Here is a 22,210-nt window from a genome sequence, read left to right as displayed (position 1 = left end):
TGCTCTCAAAAGTAAATATCTTCTATTAATAACTCCCAGAAGTTAACATAAAAATCTATAAAGCTGGCATTCCTCAGTCTGCATGGGGAACACTGAGACCCATTTTGGTGTCTCAACCCTTTTGGAATAGACCAAAGCTACAGAGTATGAGCAGTCAGGAGAATCAGTAAGATCCACTGAATAAGATGACAGACCATAATTGGTATTATAGACAATAAATCTGTTTATAGAAAATTCAGCAAGAATGGGTGCCACGAAAACCACAATGAAAGAAAGAAACCTAGAAACAGCCAATATGTAGAGACATAAGAGAAAAGAGCGACAACTGAGGTCAGAAAGTTCTGACAGAATAGAAGAGATCTACCCATGTAGATGCCTCCATGATGTAGAAGAGATCTACCCATGTAGACACCTCCATGACACCTTATGATGGAAGGGATAGCTGAAAAAAAAAGTAGTAGAAGTCAACGCATAGTCCTAGGACCTAGCAAAAAGAAATTCTAACACTGAGAATTTAGAACAGTCTTCATTTTAGCAATGGATATTTGCGCTGGGATTAGGATATAACAGCACAAGTAAATACTGAGCAATACACTGTAAGTCTGAGATTGGGGAATGTAAAACAGGTGGAAGGGAAGCAGGAAATGTATGGAAACTCTAAGGGCAAGGGCAAGATCTCAAAGAAGATACCAATCATAAGTTGAGTCTAAAAAGTGCTATAGCAGTCAGCTACAGTTATCAATTTATTACCTCTCATCTAGAATCCATTCTTCATTGTCCTGCTTTAATAATGGAACATTTCTCTCTTGATGGGTGGCATGATGTTAACCTTTGTCAGTATAGGGTCCTAGACACTAGGAGAAAAAGAAGCTTTTTCTTCTTAGTTCTGATATGTCTGTCTGTCTGTCTGTCTGTCTGTCTCTCTCTCTCTCTCTCTCTCTCTGCTTAATCCTAGGACAGTGCACAGTATATACCTAATAGTACTCGCCTCCAGTAAGTTTCAACAGCACCATCCCCATGGGTGTCTTCCTAGCAAGGTCACTAGCATGGCACATTCCCAAGGGCAGCTTCTCTCAGAACTTATCAAAATCTACCAGTGTAGAACCTCTCTTTGAAAACCTTCCCAGCATAGCATCTTGAGGACAGCTTCCCAGAGAAAAGCACAGCACTTCCCTGGAAGATGGCTTTTCCAACACCACAGAGTATGGCTTCCCAGGGTACGATTCCCATGGCAGCATCCCAGTGAGTTACAGTTCCACCAGCATGGCATCCCAGCAGACTTTTTTTTTAATTTTTTTTATTGAAATTATTGGAGTAACATTGGATAATAAAATCAAATAGGTTTCAAGTGTAAAGTTCAATAATACATCATATGTGTACTGCATTGTATGTTTACCACACAAAGTTCAATTTCTTTCCACTACAAAATATTTGACACTCTTTACCTCTACCTACCTCCCCCACCTTCCCTCTGGTAACGACTAAACTGTTGTCCCTCTCCATAACTCTCTGTCATGTTTCTTTTGTAACTTTCAGTTTTATACCCCACATATAAGTGAAATCATACGGTTCTCAAATTTTTGTTTGACTTATTTCATTTACCATGATAATCTCAAGATCCATCTATGTTGTTGCAAATGGCAGTATTTCATCTTTTCTTAGGACTGAGTAATATTCCATTGTATATATATGTACCACATCTTCTTCATCCAATCATCTGTTGTAGGACACTTCAGTTGTTTCCACATCTTGGCCATTGTGAACAATGCTGCTATGAACAATGAGAAGCGTATATCTTTGCAGATAAATGTTTTCAAGTTTTTAGGTAGATACCCAGAAGAGGGATTGCTGGGTCACATGGTAATTCAAGTCTTACTTTTTTGAGAAAACACCATATTGTTTTCCATAGTGGCTGTACCAATTTACATTCCCAGCAGCAATAAATGAGGATTCCTTTTTTTCCCACAACCTCTCCAGCACTTGTAACTTGTTTTATTGATGATAGCCATTCTAACAGGTGTAAGATGATAGTTCATTGTGGTTTTGATTTGCATTTTCCTAATAGCTAGGAAAGTTGTGCATCTCTTCGTATGTCTGTTGACCATTTGTATATCTTCTTGGGAACAATGTCTGTTCAGGTCGTCTGCATATTTTTTAATTAGATTGTTTTTTATCATTTAGCTGTATGATTTCTTTATATATTTTGACAATTAGGCCCTTATCAGAGGCATTGTTCAAAAATATATTCTCTCATTCAGAGGTAGTCTCTTTGCTTTGTTGATGGTTTCTTTTGCTGTGCATAATTTTTTTAGTTTGATATAGTCCCATTCACTTATTTTTGCTTTTATTTCTCTTGCCTTCATTAAATCCTCCTAAATCCATGGTCCATGAGTTTAGTACCTATGCTTTTTTTCTGTGCAATTTATTGTTTCAGGTCTTATATTAAGGTCTTTGATCCATTGTGAGTTAATTTTGGCATACGGTGACAGACAGCAGCCTAGTTTCATTCTTTTGTTTTTGGCTTTCCAATTTTCCGAGTGCCAATTATTGAAGAGGCTTTCCTTCCTCCATTGTATGTTTTTGGTCCCTTTGTCAAAATTATTTGCCATATGGGGGTTTATTTCTGGATTCTCAGTTCTGTTCCATTGGTCTGTGTGTCTGTTTTCTGCCAATACCATGCTGTTTTGATTATTGTTGCTTTGTACTATAATGTAAAGTCAGGCAGAGTGATACCTCTAGCTTGTTCTTTTTTTCTCAAGATTGCTTTGGCAATTCGGAGTCTTTTGTGCTTCCATACAAATCTGATGATTTTTTGTTCTATTTCTTTAAAGAATGCCATTCGGATTTTGATGGGGATTGCATTAAATCTGTATAATGCTTTGGATAAGAAGGTTGTTATTTAATTGTGTTGATTCTTCAAATCCATGAACAGAATATATTTCCATTTATTTGTGTCTTCTTCAATGTTTTTTAACAATATCTTATAGTTCTCATGTATAAGTCCTCCATATGCTTCATTAGGTTTATTCCTAGGTATTTTTGTTGTTGTTGCATTGTAAAAAGATTTTTTTTTTCATTTCTTTTTCTGAAAATTCAGTGTTAGCATATAGAAACACTGGATTTTTGTACATTAATTTTGTATCCTAAAACTTTACTATATTTATTATTTCTAATAGTTTTAGTGAAGTCTTTAGGGTTTTCTATAAAGAGAATCATGTCACCTGCAAAAAGTGACAATCTGACTTCTTCATTCCCTATTTGGATGTCTTGTATGCCTTCCTCTGGCCTGATTGCTCTAGCTAGAACTTCTAACACTATATTGAATAATAGTTGTGATAGCAGACAACCTTGTCTTGTTCCTGATCTTAGGGGGAAGGTTTTTAGTTTTTACCATTAAGTACGATGTTAGCTGAGCATTTGTCAAATATAGCCTTCACTAGGTTGAGGTACTTTCCTTCTATACACATCTTATGAAGTGTTTTAATTATAAATCGATGCTGTATCTTATCAAATGCTTTTTCTGAATCTATTGATATGATCATATAATTTTTATACTTTATTTTATGTAGTGTATCACATTAATCGACATGCACATGTTAAATCATCCCTGTGCCCCTGGGATGAAGCCCACTTGATCATGGTATATAATATTTTAAATGTGTTGTTGTATTCAATTTCCTAGTATTTTATTTAGGACTTTTGCATCTGTGTTCATGAGGGATTTTGGTCTGTAGTTTTCTTTTTTTGTTTTATCTTCACCAGGCTTTGGTATCAGGGTAATAGTGGCCTCAGAAAATGAATTGGGAAGTATTGCCTCTTCTTCCATTTTTTGGAAGAGTTTGAGAAGAATAGGTATTAAATCTTCTTTGAATGGTAGAATTCCCTGGTAAAGCCATCTGGTCCTGGACCTTTACTATTTGGGAGGTTTTTAATGATTGTTTCAATATCCTACTGTTAATCAGTCTATTCAGATTTTCCAGTCGTTTGTGATTCAGTCTAAGAAGGTTGCATATTTCTAAGAACATGTCCATTTCTCCCAGGTTATTAAATTTGGTGGCATACACTCTTTCATAGTTTTCTTGTATGATCCTCTGAATTTCAGTTATTTCTGTTGTAACTTTTCCTCTTTCACTTATATTTGTGTTCTTTCTTTTTTTTCCTTAGTGAGTCTATTCAGGAATTTGTCAATTGTGTTGATCTTTACAAAGGACCATCTCTTTGTTTCATTAATTTTTTCTATTGTCTTTTTGTTTTCAGTTTTATTTAATTCTGCTGTAATTCTTATTTACTTCCTTCTGCCGACTTTGGGCTTCATTTATTCTTCATTTTCTAATTTTTTAAAATGTAATGTTAGGTTGTTTATTTGTATTTTTCTTGTTTCTTGAGATAGGTCTGTAATGATATGAACTTTCCTCCTATTACTGCTTTTGCTGTATCCCAAAGTTTTGATATGTTTATTTTCATTCTCATGTGTTTCTATGTATCTCTTCATCTCTCCTTTTACTTCTTCTTTGCCCCAATTTTTCTTTAGCAGTGTGTTGTTTAATCTTCATATATTTGTGTATTTTCCTTGTTGTTGTTGTTTTTCCTTTTCTTTTTTTTTTCAGTTGATTTTCAGTATCAAAGCATTATGGGCAGAGAATATGTTTGGTATGATTTCAGTTCTTAAATTTGTCAAGCCTAGTTTTGTGTCTCAATATATGGTGTGTTCTTGAGAATGTTCCATGTGTACTAGAGAAGAAAGTATAATCTGGTGTTTGGGGATGAAAGTCTCTATAAAGCTGTATTTTGTCCAGTTGGTCTAATGTGTCATAAGGTTGATATTTTCTTACTGATTTTCTGTTTAAATGTTCTGTTCACAGCTGACAGTGCAGTGCTTAGGTCCCCTAGTATATTTGTGTTTTTGTCGGGTTTTCCTCCCTTTAGTTCTGTTAGTAGTTGCTTTATATATTGTTAAGTGTCATGTCTTCTTCATGTACTATTCCCTTTGTCTTTATGAAGTGTCCATCTTTGTCTCTCATTACCTTTGATTCTTGAAATCTGTTTTGTCATATATAATTACAGCTACCTCGCTTTTGTCTGGATGTCATTTGCTTAAAATATCATTTTTTATGCTTTCATTTTGAGTCTATATTTCTCCTTGCAGCTAAGATGTGTCTCTTAAAGGCAGTATACGGTTGGGTTGTGTTTTTGATCCAATCTGCTACTCTCTGCTTTTTTACTGGTGAGTTCAGTCCTTTATATTCAGGGTGATTATTGAAAATATGAAGGTTTCCTATAGCCATTTCAACTTTTGTTTTCTGCTAGCTCAGTGTCTCCATTGTTTCTTTGTTCTTGTTTTTCTGTCTATTATTTTAATTTGGTGTTTTGTTCAATTTTTTTTTCTCTGTTCCCTATTGTTTTATGTTATGTATCTCAGTTCTGGAATTTTTTTGTGTCTTTACTATTAAGTTGTAAGGAAAATTTCATACATACGGTAGTATTTTTTTTCTGCATTTATCTTCATTTCCCTTTGCAAATTCAGATCTTTACTTCCTTCTTTTTACTGTTTTTGTTGTCTCAAATTATCCACATTTATGCTATGTGTTCATTTCTAGGTTGCATTAACTTTTGTCTTCTCATTTTAAATTTTTTTTAACCCTTAACCATTATGTAATATGTAAGCTTAAATACCATGTTCTTAATAAGGGTTGCCCTTTCTTGTTTCTGTCTGTCTGTTAGTCATCTTAATCATAGTTCTGTATTTTTTTTTTGTCTTTTGTTTTAGGTAGAATGGCCCCCTTTAGTATTACCTGAAATGCAGGCCTTGTGGTAGAGAATTTCCTCATCTTCTGTATGTTTGAAAAGGTCTTTATTTCTTCTTCATACCTAAAGAGAACACTCTGGATATATTATTCTTGGCTGATAATTTCTCTTTTAATAATTTAAATATTTGATTCTACTCCCTCCCAGCTCTTAAAGTTTGTTCTGAAAGTTCCCATGATAATCTAGTGGGTTTTTCTTTTTACATTACCGTCTTCTTTTCCTTGGCTGCCTTGAAAATTCTTTCTACATTATTCATTTTTTACAGTTTTAATATAAAGCGTCTTGGAGAAGGCCTTTTTGAATTGAGATAATTAGGTATTCTGTTTGCTTCGTGGATCCATGTCTTTCCATAGGTTTGAGAAGTTCTCATTGACTGTTTAAATAGGCTCTCTGTTCTTTTCTTCCTCCCTTCTCATTCTAGTATAACCATTATTGTTATATTACTCTTTCTGATGGTGTCCTAAAGTTCTTATAGACATTTGTTTTTCACTCTCAAGGCTCTCTCTTCTTCCATCTGAGTCATTTCCAGATATCTATCTCCAATTCTTATTTCCATCTGGTCGGCTCTATTTCCTAAGCTTGCTATTTCATTCTTCATCTCTTTTAGTGAGTTCTGCACCTCCAGAAGTTCTATTTGGTCCTTTTTTAGAGTTTCAATGTCCTTGGTATAGTATTCCTGTTAATACTTGATTTTGTTTCTAGTTCTTTGAACTATTAATCAGAATTTTTTCCATCTTGTTGCATTTTCTCAGAAGTGTAATCTTGAATTCTCTGTCATTTTAATCACATACTTCTATATCTCTAAGCTTATTTTCTGTAGATTTTTCATTTTTCATCTGAGCTGCTTTGTCACTTTGTTTGTTCATGGTGTTTGATGAACTATTTCTCCACCTAGGCAATAACGGGAATTTAGTCTTCAAATGTTCTGATGCACAAATCTCTCAGAAGTGCTTGCGAGTGGGTTGGATGTTGTTGGTTGGGATGTAGGTGTTCAACTCCTTATAGTTTCAAGGGGAGAAATCAAGGGAGATCCCTTACATTGCCATGCTTCTGACACCACTCTCAGCAAAGTTTTTGTCATCCAACAGTGACAGCTGCTACTTCTTCAAAAGATCTGGATCTTAGCTCTGGGGTAGGAGGAGAGAAAGAATGTGGGTACTCAGATATGTTCCTTCCTTGAGTGCTCTGCTTCAATCTTAGAGGTAGAGGCTGCTCCCTATATCTTTAGCCCTGTATTCTTTAGGGTTGTCTTTACCTCCATAGTTGGTATTCTTCTGTCATAATAATTCTCTATGTTAAACTTTCCCTATTCAGATTACTGTGTTATTTTTGTTTCTTGATTACACTCTACAGTCTATTTCCAAAAATGGATTATATTTGAACATGTCTTTTCTGTGAGAAGAGATGATGTCACATAACTAAGGGAATATGGACTAGACAGTAGGATTATCAGCTATAAGGTTTCATTAAAGAGACCTACTGGGCATGGATTGCAGCACAACAGCTCTGAAGCATATAGGCTACATGCTTATCCTACATTTCTCTAGTGCAGTTCACCATACATTCTGAAAACTTCAACACATATCTCTTAGTGCAACAACACCACAGGCATTAACCTTGCCAGCATGTAGTGACAATAAAATGTGTCAGTAATAATCACAAGATTATTCCAATATTCTCAAATGTCAGTGTGTATAATAATCTTCTAAGGGAGTCTGTCAATGGAGCAGATTCCTATCCCCCTCCACACACACACACACACACACACACACACACACACACACACAAAGAAACTTTCATTCGGTAAGTATAATTTGGAGCTCTCAAATGGCCCATTAATTATACTTTAAGAAACACTTCTTGTAAGGTAGAACATAACACAAACACTTTGACAATGTATCAGATACAGCAAATTAAGAAAATATCAAATAATTATGAGTTTAAATGCTGAATAACTTGGAAGTTCAGATCAGAAGTTTAGTAGTATACTGAAGATTCCTCCAGATGAATATGAATGCATAAATCAAGATTTATACTAGAGATGATGGTTATAAGCACAAAGGTGTACACAGTAGGTACAGAGTAGTACACACATTTGACGGCTATTTAGACATAAAACAAAAAGGAATCAGGGACTGGTTGAATATTAAAAATAGATGGAATAGAGTTGTCAAGGTAAATTACCATATCTCTGGTTTACCCAATTGGATAGATGTCACTACCACTCATTGAGATAGGAAACAGTGGAAGAGGTATGAATTTAGCACTAAAAAATTGATTTTGACCCATTGGGTTTGAGACAAAATACTCTAGGGAGTAATTATACACATATCTGGAGTTCATAAAATGGTTTTGAGCAAGACATGTATATTTCCAAATTACCAGCATAAAGGTAAGACGAGTGAAAAAAAAAAAATCTGGATGAGATTGCCTAGAGGAAAAGTTTGAAGTAAAAAAGAAAAAAAAAAAAGATGTAGGATGAAATCTTGAGGCACTTCAACATTTAATGGTTAGGTAAAGAAGATGATTCTAAAAAGGAGATATTCAAAGAGATAAAATAGCCAAGAGAGTATAATTTGCAAACGTCAGAGAAATAGTGTTCTAAGAATAAGGAAATGATCAACCTGTAGAGATTGTGGCTGAATGAAATTAAAGGCTAGGAGAGTCTCAGGTTATCTTAAAGGGCCCACCCACGAATTTACTCACTGATGAACTAACTCGTTCTGAGCTCTAGCACTGGGGCAGCAGCTCCAAAGGTGCCAGGGACATATGAGGAGGAACCAAATTGTCTGGCTTCAGGGTGAAAGCTGAAGAGGCAGCACTCTCTCAGACAGAAGTGCTGGCAGAAGCTATTGTTTCTTTGCTGAGCCTTTCCCCACTTCCAGCGTGCAGACACAGGCAGCCACCATATCTGAGTCTCCATCAACCTGACTAACACCGATCACCTGGCTCTAGTGATTCCCTGATTCCCTACCCCACCCAACTTGTAGGCTCACCCAAACCACTTCCAGTGGCTCATGCCACAGATTTTCCAAAAATCTCTTAAAGGTTCACAAACCCCAAACAAACAGAATCTGGCCTCAGTGTACCCTATATCTCTTGCTGAGCAGCCCCAAGCCCAGAACTAGTGGTAGCCATCTGTGTATTGCTTGGTGGCTTACGCCAGGTGGCTCTGGGCATGGAACAGGATGCGGATGAACTTGGCTTGCAACGGGGCCCTCACAAAAGGCCCTGGGGCCAGCATGCCTAATGGCCAGCTTTGGACCGAGCCAGAGAACTACCAGGGCCGCATCTGAGGTCAGCACTCCCAAAAGGCAGACTGGGAAGACACCAGATCCCTGCTAAAGCAAATTCTGCTCTGTATGGTCTGCCCTACACAACAGCTCTTCCACTGTAGTCAACAACAGTCCTCATAATCAAATAGTTCGGGGGTCAATCCCTCCCATTTACATGGAAGCATGTAAGACTCAACTACCAAGACTCAACTCCCACAAGAGAGCACACACGATCCATGCAAATGATACACCTGGAGCACTAAGCTCAGATGATTAGGGAGGCTGTGCCACTGGGCCCCACAGGATACCTACTATATGAAGTCACTCTACTAAAACCAGGAGACAAAGCAGCCCTACCTAATACATAGAAACAACCACAGGGAAGCAGACAAAGCTAAAAGACAAAGAAACATGTCCTAAATGAAAGAACCAAACAAAGCTCTAAATAAAAGAACTAAACAAAATGGAGACAAGCGATCCACCAGAGGCAAAGTTCAAAATACTGTTTATAAGGACGCTCAATGATCTCAGTGAGAACTTCAACAAAAAAAAAAATGGGAAACATAAAAATAAAGATATAAAACATCAAAAAAAGAACCAGTCAGAAGTAACTGAAATAAAGAATACATTAGAAAAAATCAACAATAGAAGACAAGGTAGCAGAAAACATCAAATCAGAACAGCAAAAACAATTAAAAAAAAAAAAAGCCCAAAATATGAGGATAGTTCAAAGGGTCTCTGGGACAACATAAAGCATAACAACATTCACATCACAGGAGTACCAGAAGGAGAAGGGAGAGAGAAGGAATTGAAAACCTATTTCAAGAAATAATGAAAGAAAATTTCCCTAACCTGGTGAAGGAAATAGACAATGAGAGTTCCAAACAAGATGAACTCAAGGGAACCCACACCATAATTAAAAGCAGCAAGAAAAAAGCAGTTACCTCCAAGGAAGCATCCATAAGACTGTCAGTTGATTCCTCAACAGAAACTTTATAGGCCAGAAAGGATTGGCATAAAATACTCAAAGTGATAAAAAGCAAGGACCTACGACTAAGACTATTCTACTTAACAAAACTGTCACTTAGAATTGAAAGACAGATAAAGAGCTTCCCAGATAATAAAAAGCTAAAAGAGTTCATCACTTCCAAGCTAGTACTACACGAAATGTTAGAGGGACTTATTTAAGAAAAAGAAGAAAAAAGATCAAATATATTAATAATAAAATGGCAATAAGTATATATCTATCAATAATTATTTTAAATGCGAATGGATTAAATGCTCCAATCAAAAGAAAGGTGGCTGAATGGATAAGAAAACAAAACTCTTAAATATGCTGCATACAAGAGACTCACTTCAGATCAAAAGACGCAGTCTGAAAGTAAAGGAAATGAAAAATATATTTCATGAAAGTGAAAACAAAATAAAACAAAAGCTGGAGTCGCAATACTTATACCACACCAGATAGACTTTAAAACAAAGGCTATAACAAGGGACAAAGAAGGACCCAGTAATCCCATTTCTGGGTATTTATCCGAAGAAATTCAAAACACTACTTCAAAGGCACATGTACATTCACATGTTCATTGCCACATTATTTACAATGGCCTAGATACAGAGGCTTCCTGGGTGTCCAGCATTGGATGAATGGATAAAAAAGAGGTGGTACAACACAATATTACTCAGCCATAAAAAAAAGAAAATGAAATTTTGCTATCTGCAACGACATGGATGGACCTAGAAGGTACTATGCTGTATGGAGTAAGTAAGACAGGGAAAGCCAAATGCCATATGAATTCACTTACATGTGAAATCTAAAGAACAAAATAAACAACAATACTGAAACAAACTCATAGATACAGAGAACATTTTGATGGTTGCCAGATGGGAGAGATTGGAGGGTGAAAAAGGGAATGGGATTAAGAAGTACAAATTGATAGTTGCAAAATAGTCATGGGATGTAAAGTATAGCATAAAAAAATAGTCAATAATATTATAATAACTATGTATGGTATCAGAAGGGTACTAGATTTATCAGGATGCTCATTTATAAATTATATGTGTCTAATCACTGTGTTGTATACCTGAAACTAATATAATGTTGTATGCCAACTGTAGTTAAAAAATAAAAAATAAAGTAAGCTTCCCTCCACACCAAAAAAAAGGAAGTGATGAATAATGTTAACTATGGCTAAGGTAAAGAAAATTGCTTATTGAATTTAACAACATACAAATTGCAGAGAACCATACAGAATGTTTTCTTTGTTGTGGGGACAGAATCCTATCTGGGTAAGCTGAGAAATGTTTTGCCAGTAAGAACAGAGTATATGGTAAATCTACACCAGAAAAATTTAGCTCTGACCTGGAAAATATGGTCCTCAACTAAACTGTTAAGGTTTTATAGATAACCCATAAACAACTCCAATATTATTCAATATCCTAGTAGGCTCTTTCAAAGAGAGAATGCTCAATTTAACCTTTTCACTAAGTGCCAGTTTACCAGTTGATTAACACTTCTCAAGAAAAACTCAAGCAGTTTCATCATTTCTAAACTACTTGTAGGGTTTTCTCTCCTCCCTTTTATAAATTTTGGTTGTTACCATTATTTCCCAATAATAACCTAATAAATATTTCTCTTGCATGAGTAAATTTGCATACACAAGTTTTTAAAAATTGGTTATGAAAGACAAAAGAGACATAGGCCTATAACAGAAGGGAAATGTGGCATTAAATTAGAGACACGAGCACATTTAAAAACTGAAAGGAAAGACACAGTCAAATGGCAAAAGTTTAATATACTAGAGAGAATGATTAATCAAATTTCTTGAAAAGTTGAGATGAGATCAGAAACAGAGGCAAAAGAATGAGTTTTACATAGAAGGAACAATATACTCTGATTAACAGGAGGAAAGGAAAATAGAATGAGTATGGATGTAAATAAGTTTTATTTGGTAGCAGGAACTGAAGGAGTTTTAATCAGTAGCTTGTATTTCAAGCATTTCAAGTGACTGACTGATAGTGAAGGTGAAAATAGGACTGAGTGGGTAAGTTTGAGGTGATAGCTGAAAAGAGTTGAAATTAATTTCAGATGCAATAGAACTGCCAGGCAGTATTTGGAGTAATTGTATCTGACCTATTGTGTCACTTTCTTCAGCAATGTTTCACATCTAAGCTATAGGCCTAAAGAGTAAATAATTGCATTTATTCAGGGTTAAATTTTGTTAGGTAGGGGAATGAAAAAAGAAAGAGATAAAGGAGATTAGAAAGTTTAGAAATTTACTGTGATGAATTAGATAGTCTCCAAGCTAAAATGAAAGAAGAGTAAAAAGACTAAAAGAAGATGAAGGAATAAATGAATTGGTGGCCCTGATGAAATCAGAGAGTGACCAGCACAGTATTTAAAGTAATAATGAAAAAGATAGAAATTTCTAGTTTAAGAATGAGTTGCCTGAATTAGTAATTTTTAAAATAAAGCAATTTGGTTAATGATAAGATCCAGAGTATGACTGGAAGTGGGGCCAGAGATAAAGAAGGACACTAGATCTTCAGAGATGAGAAGGTCAAGGAACCGAAAGGTCAAGGTTTTGGATGAGTCTTGCACACTGACACAACTCAGTGTACAAAGAAGACAGTGGGCAAATCCATTAATAAAATAGAATAAAAAGAGGTTGTACATAAAAATAAGAAGGTAGAAGATAAGCTAGACTTCCCAAGTTGCAAAGTACTTATTTTACAAGAGGAAGGGGGAAGAATAGACTTCACCTCAATCCTAGTTCTTCAGAAAGATAATGACCAATCTACCATAATCAAAGAACTACCAGCACTCTTCCAATATCATCCATATCTATCATAAAACAAAGAGTGTAAGACCATGAAAGTATACTCTGGGGCCAGAGGTGCTAGGAGACAGTTAGCATTTCTATCTTTACTCTTTAATTTATACTCCAAGTAAATAAATCTATTTAATGTAAAGTGTCTGGGCTTCGAGAGTGTTTAATTGGACTAAACCATAAGCATAGCCAAGGGAGAACTAAAATAATTCTATTAATCACCGAAGTGACCCTGGAAATCATTCTGCTATACTAACAGCATACGTAAAGTCTTTTCCAAAATAGAATTAAAGACCCTAAAGAGAGAGGCCAGTAGTTTCTCAAACTGGTGGTAAAGCACCTGAAAATCAAAAAGTATTTTAAAAAATCATTAAAATAACATTAAATTTAAAGAACATCAATATATAATTTTATGAGTAAGCATATATTATATTATCCATGATTTTTTAAATATAGGGGAATTTTTAAGTTAAGTTTTCTCTTGTCACTTGTTCTTTTATGTAAATTCAAGAAAGAATAATAATTAAATTTCTAGTGTTCAATTTTCGATTGCCAAACTCCAAATATACCTGATATATGCAGGAATGTAGTGTGTAAATCACTGAGACACTTTTATTCTACCCATTCATTCCTTCTCTATCTAAATCAAGATTATAACCAATGGTTATTCAAAAAATTTTAACTTATACTTCAAATTGGGTTGCAAATGAGAGCAAATAATTTAATTAAGAAATGTTATATTTACCTCTTCCATCTGATTGACCTGTTGCTGAAACCACTTTTTTTTTTTAAAAAAAAGGGGGGGGGAGAAGGAACGAAAAAATAGTTATTGACAAGTTAAATTTCTGCAGTAAAATGGTTCACGCACGCATGCATGTGTATGTGTGTGTGAGAGAGAGAGAGAGAGAAAGAGAGTGACAGACAGAGACAGAGAGAGAGAGAAATTTTTCATGTATCAAATATTAGTACTGAACCAAACATCATTTATCCTGGGGTTCAGAATAGAGTTAATGTAACATACAATTGAAACATAAATTTTTAAAATACATATAGAAGCAGGTTTGAAACTTTATTTTACTTTCTCAAAACTTAGAAACTTACTCCTTTACTTATATTTCTGAATTAAATTTTAGTAGGCTTAAAATGCAATATATTGAACTTACCTTAAAAAGAGATTCCAAAATCTGGAAGATAAAGTTTAAATTAAAACATCTTAAAATAAAATTATTCAAAGTATGTATGATAAAATATTTAATTCAAGTCTTTTGCAATTTTCAATCACAAAAAATGTACAAATTACTAAAATAAAACTATAAATCTATAATCCAAAATCATAATATTTTTATATTTACAAACAAGTTTTAGTACATTTTGCATAGACAACATAGTTCTAGAAAAAAAAGAATTTTCCATATTTATAGATGTATATTAGGAGACCCCCAAATAATTCATATATATAACTTCATGTATTTTTTTAATATAGGTCAGGGATAAATTTTAAATTCCTCTCAGAAGAGTATTTTTTTTTCATATAGCAGAGAGTAAGATAATGAAAAGCATTATCTTAACAAACATTACCACTTCAATGTAACTTTGCTTTGATAATGAGCCTAAAAATCAAGATATAAATTATTATATTACTACTTGATTTTTTTAATGGAAAATGCAAACATCTGGAATAGATGATTGTGAGAGAAACTATAGAAAACCAATACCGCAGTCCAAAGTATCAATATTTATCACTTAAAATAAATGTAATGTTAAAATGATTACGCTTACCACAAAAAAAATTAAACACTCTATCACAACTGAATAAAAATTTTTAATTACAATATTAAAGAAAAATATTACAACATGCATTCAGGCAGGAAAAAAAGTTCAGGCTAGTCTAAACATTCTCTTCTGCAACACTAATTCTAGGTCAGTGGTTCAAAAAGAATGGTCCCACAACCAATAGCATCATTATCACCTCAATAATCAAATTTGTTAGTAATGCAAATTCTCAGTCCCCACTCCAGCCTACTAAATCAAAAACTTTGGGAGTAATGTCAGCAATGTGTTTCAACTAGCCCTCCAGTTGATTCCTTTGCTTCTAAAGTTAAAGAATCAAGCGTATCAATATGGGCATAACTTGCATATTAAGAGAATTTTCAAATTGGCTCAAAAAGCAACGAACATTATGCGATATATAATTGACACACCGTAAATTCAGTGATTCAAAAAGGTAAAAAATAAACTGATGAACAAATATTTACCACAAAAATAGAAACATTAACAAAGTAAATTTGCAACCCTAAAACTAAAACAAACATTAAGCCAAAACAGCATTAAACTAGACAAAGAAGGACACTCCATAATGCTAAAACCTTACATTCCACAATGAAGATATAACATTAAGGAATATCTATGTAACAAGTAACATAATGATCACCTATATAAAACAGTTTAATACATCATGTGGACCAAAAATAAATGATATTAATAAAATCAAACAACTTAATAAAGTAGAACCTTTGGCAATATTTGAAATACATCCTGACTAACCCTGACCACACTCAGACAATAGAAAACATGCCTTCTTTTTAAGTGCACATGAAAAACATAACAAAAAATTGGTTATATATGAAGACATAAAAAAGTAGGTTATATAAAGTGGACATATTATAAACAATACTCTGATCACAACTCAATAAAATTAGACTGTAAAAACAAAATTTAAAAAAGGACCTTCCATTAAGATATTACTGAATAATTCTTGAGTGAATAGAGAACAGAATGTTTGAAAAGTAATGATAATGAAAACAATGTATAACATTATGTATAGGAGACATTTATAGCACTGATCAGTGGGAAACTCATAGCCCTAAAAATAGCAACACAAATACAAATAAATTCAAACTCAAAACACTAGAGAAAAAAGTACACCAAAATATAATATAAGAAAGGAAATACTAGAGATAAAAGGCAGAAATTAATAAGGAAAAGAAAAAAAGTAAATGATATCAATAAAACAAAATCATAGTTCTTTGAAACAAATCAACAACAAAAAAATTCACCAGCTGATTAATCAAGAAATTAATAAAAGCACAACTACATAAAAGAATAAATAGAAAAGGGAAATGTGACTATTGACAGAAAGACATTTTTTAAAAATAAGACACTACTTTGTATACTACTATGCAAATAAGTTTCAAAACCTCAATAAAATAATTTCTAAGAAAAATGATTTACCAAAATGTACCTTAGCAGAGAAAGTTTAAACTGATCGATTTCCATAGAGTAAATAGAGAAAATTATTCATAAACTATTCCATCAAAAAACCACCAGATCCAAATGATTTCATAGAAAATTCTAGCAAATTTTTAGAAGCTAGTCAGTCAAATGCTACACAAATTGTTTCAGAGTCTAGAAATAGAGAGAACATTTCCAAATTTCTTTCATGGAAAATTTAAAACATTGATACTTAATACTGATGATAGCACAAAAATCGTAAACCACTACTTATGAATATCAATACAAAAATCATAAGTGAAGTATTAGGAACTGACTACAACATGACATTGTGAAAATAATACAGAATGACTAAGAGAAGCTGATAACAAGAAATGTAAAAGGATGAGTCAATATTAGAAAACTTACTAGTATAATTCATCATAGTATTAAGTCTAGAGAAAAAACAATATGATTATCTTTATAAATGTTGAAAAAGTCTTTGACAGAATTTAATACCAACTCTAATAAAAACATGGGAAAATAAGAATGGGTAAATTTTTTTACATGATAATGTATCTGTGTGTGAATGATGATAGATAGATAGATGATAGATGATAGATAGGTAGGTAGATTAGACAGAAAGACAGCAATCTTAAAATTCATGAGATCTTACTTAATGGGGAAATACTATAGGCATTTTTAAGAGTCAGAAACAAGGTAAAATTGTCTACTATTTCCACTATTATTTTTTTCTAGTTTTATGGAGATTGACAGACAACTTTGCATAAATTTAAGGTATACAATGTATTGATTTGATACTTATGTATTGCAAAATGGTTGCCACCATAGCATCAGCTAACAACTCCATCGTGTTCTATAATTAATATTTCTTTTTGTGGTGAGAACGTTTAAGATCTACTCTTAGCAACCTCAAATATATAACACAGTTTATCAACTACAGCCATCCCTCCTCCCTTGGCATCCACAGGGGATGGTTGCAGGACCCCCACAGATACCAAAATCTGTGCTCAAGTCCCTTATATAAAACGGCATAGTACTTGCATATAGGCTGCATAAGGGTATGCCTACATATCACTTCATTCACATGGATTCAGCACAGTGCTCAGCACATGGCAAATTCTAGTTCTGCCTTTTGGAATTCTCTGGGATTTTTTAAAAATAAATTTTAATCCACGGTTTGTTGAATATGCAGATGTGAAACCTATGGAAACAGAGGGCCAACTGTATAAGCACCATGCTGCATATTTTATCCCCAAAACTTATTCATCTTCTAACTGGAAGTTTGTACCCTTTGACTAACATCTCCCCATTTCCCAACCCCTGTCTTTGTAATCATTCTACTCTGGATTTCTATGAATTTGGCTTTTTTTAGGTTCCACATATAAGTGATATTATACATTATTGATTTTTCTCTGTCTTATTTATTTCACTTAGCATAATGATCTCAATGTCCATCCATTTATCACAAATGGCAAATTTCCTTCTTACTCATGGCTGAAATAGTATCCCTGTGTTTGTGTGTGTGTACCACAATTTCTTTACCATCTTCTGTGACACTTAAGTTGTTTCCATATCTTGGCTCTTGTGAATAATGCTGCAAAAAAACACCAGAGTGCAGATATTCCTTCAAGATCTCGTTTTCATTTCTTTGGGCTGTATACCCAGAGGTACATATCATTTTCATTTCTAGACCGAAGATGGAGCCACTTATGCATTGGGTGCAACATCAGCAACCCAAAACTTAATTTTAGTGTCCTAGTAAATGCTCCACTTGACCAGGAATGCATTATATCCAGTCAGCCAGTCCCTAAACACCATGCCAACTCTGGGCCTTCTCAACACAAACAAGGTTGACTATGTGGCCCCAGCCATTCAAACAATTTCTATTTTTCAGTTCCTTGTTCTCTTTTATCCTATGAAAGATTCCTGCCTTCTGCCTCATTTTGCACTTCTCCAAAAGGAAACTGTTCACTTCATGAAGTGTTAAATAAAGTTTGTTTGTATCATCTAAAAAATTTTTTTTTGTCTAATAAATGCATGCATCCCCTTCTAAGGTTTTTTCTCCCCTACAGGATAAACATTTAATGATTTAAAAGATCAGAGGGACCTAAATCAGGGAGGGAAGGGACTCAAGGATTTTAGGCTCCTTTGCCTTCCCCTCCCCCAAAGCCATTTCCCCATTTATTCTAACCATTTACTGAGCACCTATTGGTAACAGAAAAGCAAGTGCTAGGAAATTCAAGAAGACTTAAGCCTTGTAGGGAGATTTTCATCTATATTTCAATTCAAAGTAGAAATGTTTGCTAATTCCTTCTCTTTGAATATGCAGACGAAATCACAACTTTAGCTCAAGGAGAGTATTTCAACAGATAAAATAAGAAATAGGAGAGCTAGAAGACGGCATTACAAGTAGTAGGAAAAGTACACAGTCGTACTGGAAAGATAAGGAAGCAATCAGAATGGAATGTAAACTGACAAGATTTAAAAGCTATGTTAAGGAACAGGTTTTAATATACAGTAAAAAACCTGCAGCTAAAAATGAGATACTACTCATTTTCCAGAGGTAAGATTGTTGGATCATACAGTATTCTATTTTTAATTTTTTGACAAACCTCTATACTGTTTTCCATAGTGGTGCACTACATTCCCACAGCAGTGCACCAGGATTCCCTTTTCTTCACATCCTCTCTACGACGCTCGTTATTACTTGTCTTTTCTATAATAGCCATTCTAACAGGTATGAGGTGATATCTCATTGTAGTTTTGATGTGCTTTTCCCTAATGATTAGTAATGTTGAGCAACTTTTCATGTACCTATTGGCCATTTGTATGTCTTCTGTGTAAAAATGTCTATTTAGTTCCTCTACCCATTTTTAAATTGAATTGTTTGTTTTTTCCCTAGGGCTACTAATCCCCTATCAGAAAAATGCTTTGCAAATATTTTCTCCCATTCCATAGGCTGTCTTTTTATTTTGCTGATTGTTTGTTTTGCATAAACTTTTAAGTTTGTAGTCCCACTTTTTCTTTTGTTGCTTGTGCTTTTGATTTCATATTCAAAACAATCATTGCCAAGACCAGTATCAAAGAGCTTTCCCCATGTTTTCATTTAGGAGTTTTATGGATATAGGTCTTATGTTTAAGTCTTTAATCAATTTTGAGTTAATTTTTGTAAGGTATGTTACATGAGTTCCAATTATATTGCATTTCATGTGGTTATCCAGTTTTCTCAACACCATTTATTAAAGAAAAAAATCCTTTCCCCATTGAGTACTCTTAACTTCCTTATCAAATATTAGTTGATTATACATGCAAAACTTTATTTATTGGCTCTTACTTCTGTGCCCTTGATCTATGTATTTATTTTTATGTGAGTACCATACTGTTTTGATTACTGTAGTTTTGTAGTATAGTGTGAAATCAGGAAATGTAATGCCTTTGGCTTTGTTCTTTCTTAGGATTGCTTTGACTATCCAGGGTCTTTTGTGGTTTTATACAAATTTTAGAATAGCTTTTATATCCCTTTAAAAAATGTCATTGGCATTTTGATGCAGATTGCATTGGATCTATATATGACATTTAGTAGTTTGGACATTTTAACAATATCCGTCCTTCTAATACATAAACATGGGATATCTTTCCATTTGTTTCTGTCGGGATCTTGTAGGTTTTAGTGTACAAAATTTTCACTTCCTTGGTTAAATATCTTCCTAAGTATTTTATTGTTTTTGATGCTATTGCAAATGTAATTGTTTATTTTCTTTCTTTTTCAGACATGTCATCGTTAGTGTATAGAAATGCAACTGATTTTTGTGTTTTGATTTTGGATGCTGAAATTTTACTAAATTCATTGATTAATAGCAACAGTTATTTGGCGGAGTCTTTAGGACTTTCTATATATAAGATTACATAATATGCAAACAAAGATAATTTTTAATTCCTCGTTCCAATTTGGATGTCTCTTATTTTTTTTGCCTGATAGCTCTGGCTAGGACTTCCAGCATCATGTTGAATAGGAGTGGTGGGAGTGGGCATCCATGTCTTGTTCTTGATTTTAGAAGAAGAGTATTCAATCTTTTACCACTGAGAGGGATGTTAGTTATGGGCTTGTCATAAGGTATGTTCCCTCTAAACCCATTTGTTGAGAGTTTCTAGCATAAAAGGTGTGTTTTGTCAAATGCTTTTTCTGCATCTACTGCAGTAATCATATGATTTTCACCTTTCATTCTATTTGTATAATGTACCACGTTGATTGATTTGCATCTGTTAAACCATTGTTGCAATACAAGGATAAGTCCTGCTTGATTGTGGTATATGATCCTTTCAATGTGCTGTTGAATTTGGTTTGCTAGTATTTTCTAGAGAATTTTTGCACCTATATTAATCAATTACACTAATCTATCGTGTTTTTCTTTTAGTGTTCTTATCTGCCTTCGGTATAGGGTAGTGTTGGCCTCATAAAATAAGCTTGGGAGTATTTCCTTCTCTTCAGTTTTTTGGAAGAGTTTGAGAAGAATTGGCACTAATTCTTCTTTGGTAGAATTCACCAATGAAAGCATCTGTTGTGTGTTTGTTGTGGGGTGGGTGGTGGTGGTGGTTTTTCATTGCTGACTCAATTTCCTTACTCATTATTGTTTTTTTTAATATATATTTTCTATTTCATGAATTTTATACCATTGTGGTTGGAAAAGGTTCTTGGTATGACTTCAATCTTCCTAAATTTGATAACATTTATTTTATGACTTATGATATGCTATATCCTGGGAAATAATCTGTGTGTGCTTGAGAAGAAAATTTATTTTGCTGCTGTTAAACAAATGTTCTGTAGATGACCAATGAGACTATTGTTCTAACATTTGGTTCAACTTCAATCCTTGTTTATTTTCTGTCTGGATAATCTATTCACTGTAGAAAGTGCAGTATTAAAGTCCCCTATTGCTACTGTATTGCTGTTTATTTCTCCGTTAGTAATGCTAAATATATTTAGATGCTCTGATGTTGGATGTATATATATTTACCACCGTTCTATCTTCCTGATGAACTGAGACCTTTATCATTATATAATGAATGACCTTCTTTGTCTCATAACTGTTTAGGGGCTTAGTTTATTTTGGCTTATATAAATATAGCTACCCTTGCTCTCTTTTGGTTTCTATTTTCATGGAATATCTTTTTCCATTCTTTCACTTTAAGCCTATGGGTGTCTTTAAAGCTAAATGATTCTCTTATAGGCAGCATACAGTTGGGCATTATCTTTTTATCTATCCAGTCATTCTGAGTGAAGAATTCAATTAATTTATATTTAGAGCATAGGCATATCTTGGGATAATGAGGATTCAGTTCCAGATCACCACAATAAAGCAAATATCTCAATAAAGTGAGTCACACAAATTTTCTGGTTTCTCAGTTTATATAAAAAATTTTTTGACTCTATACTGTAGTCTATTAAGTATGCAATAGCATTATGTCTTTAAAAACAATGTATATTGCTTAATTTAAAAATACTTCATTCCTAAAAAATGCTGACCATCATCTGAGATATTGAAGAGCCTTTTTGCTGGCAGAGGTCTTGCTTCTATATTGTTGGCTGCTGACTGATCAGGATAGTAATTGCTGAAGGTTGGGGTGCCTAGGGTAATGTTTTAAAACGAGGCAACAATGGAGTTTGCCACATCAATTGACTTCCTTTAATGAACAATTACTCTGTAGAAACTGTGATGCTTTTTGGCAGCATTTTACCCACAGTAGAATTTCTTTCAACATTGGAGTCAATCCTATCAAACTCTGTGGTTGCTTTATCAACTAACTTTATGTAATATTCTAAATATTTTGTTCAACAACCTTCACACCATCTTCTCCAGGAGTAGTTTCCATCTCAAGGAACCACTTTCTTTGCTCATCCATAAAAAAAAAATCCTCATTTGTTAAAGTTTTGTCATAAAATTGCAGCAATTTAGTCACACCTAATCAGGCTCCACTTCTAATTTTTGTTCTCTTGTTATTTCCACCAATCTTCAGTTACTTCCTCAACTTAAGTCTTCAACCCCTCAAAGCCAAACATGAAGACTG

The 22,210-nt window shown here is 33.9% G+C and overlaps 1 protein-coding gene across 1 annotated transcript in view; it reads right to left on the bottom strand.

Annotated features, from left to right (window-relative positions):
* The window catches only part of CCDC7 (coiled-coil domain containing 7), a 166,766-nt gene that overhangs the window by 123,615 nt on the left and 20,941 nt on the right, over positions 1 to 22,210 (bottom strand). Inside the window, exons 4-5 of the mRNA XM_039839666.1 lie at positions 14,074 to 14,094; positions 13,656 to 13,688 (exon numbers count right to left, since the gene is read on the bottom strand). Of these exons, the coding sequence (XP_039695600.1) occupies positions 13,656 to 13,688; positions 14,074 to 14,094 (54 nt within the window). The remainder of the gene's footprint in view (positions 1 to 13,655; positions 13,689 to 14,073; positions 14,095 to 22,210) is intronic.

This window comes from Pteropus medius, unplaced genomic scaffold (genome assembly GCF_902729225.1).
Source record: "Pteropus medius unplaced genomic scaffold, Ma_sr-lr_union100, whole genome shotgun sequence".
Taxonomy (NCBI): Eukaryota; Metazoa; Chordata; class Mammalia; order Chiroptera; family Pteropodidae; genus Pteropus; species Pteropus medius.
The sequence above is the reverse complement of the archived record's forward strand: the minus strand, read 5'-3'. Positions and strand labels throughout refer to the sequence as shown.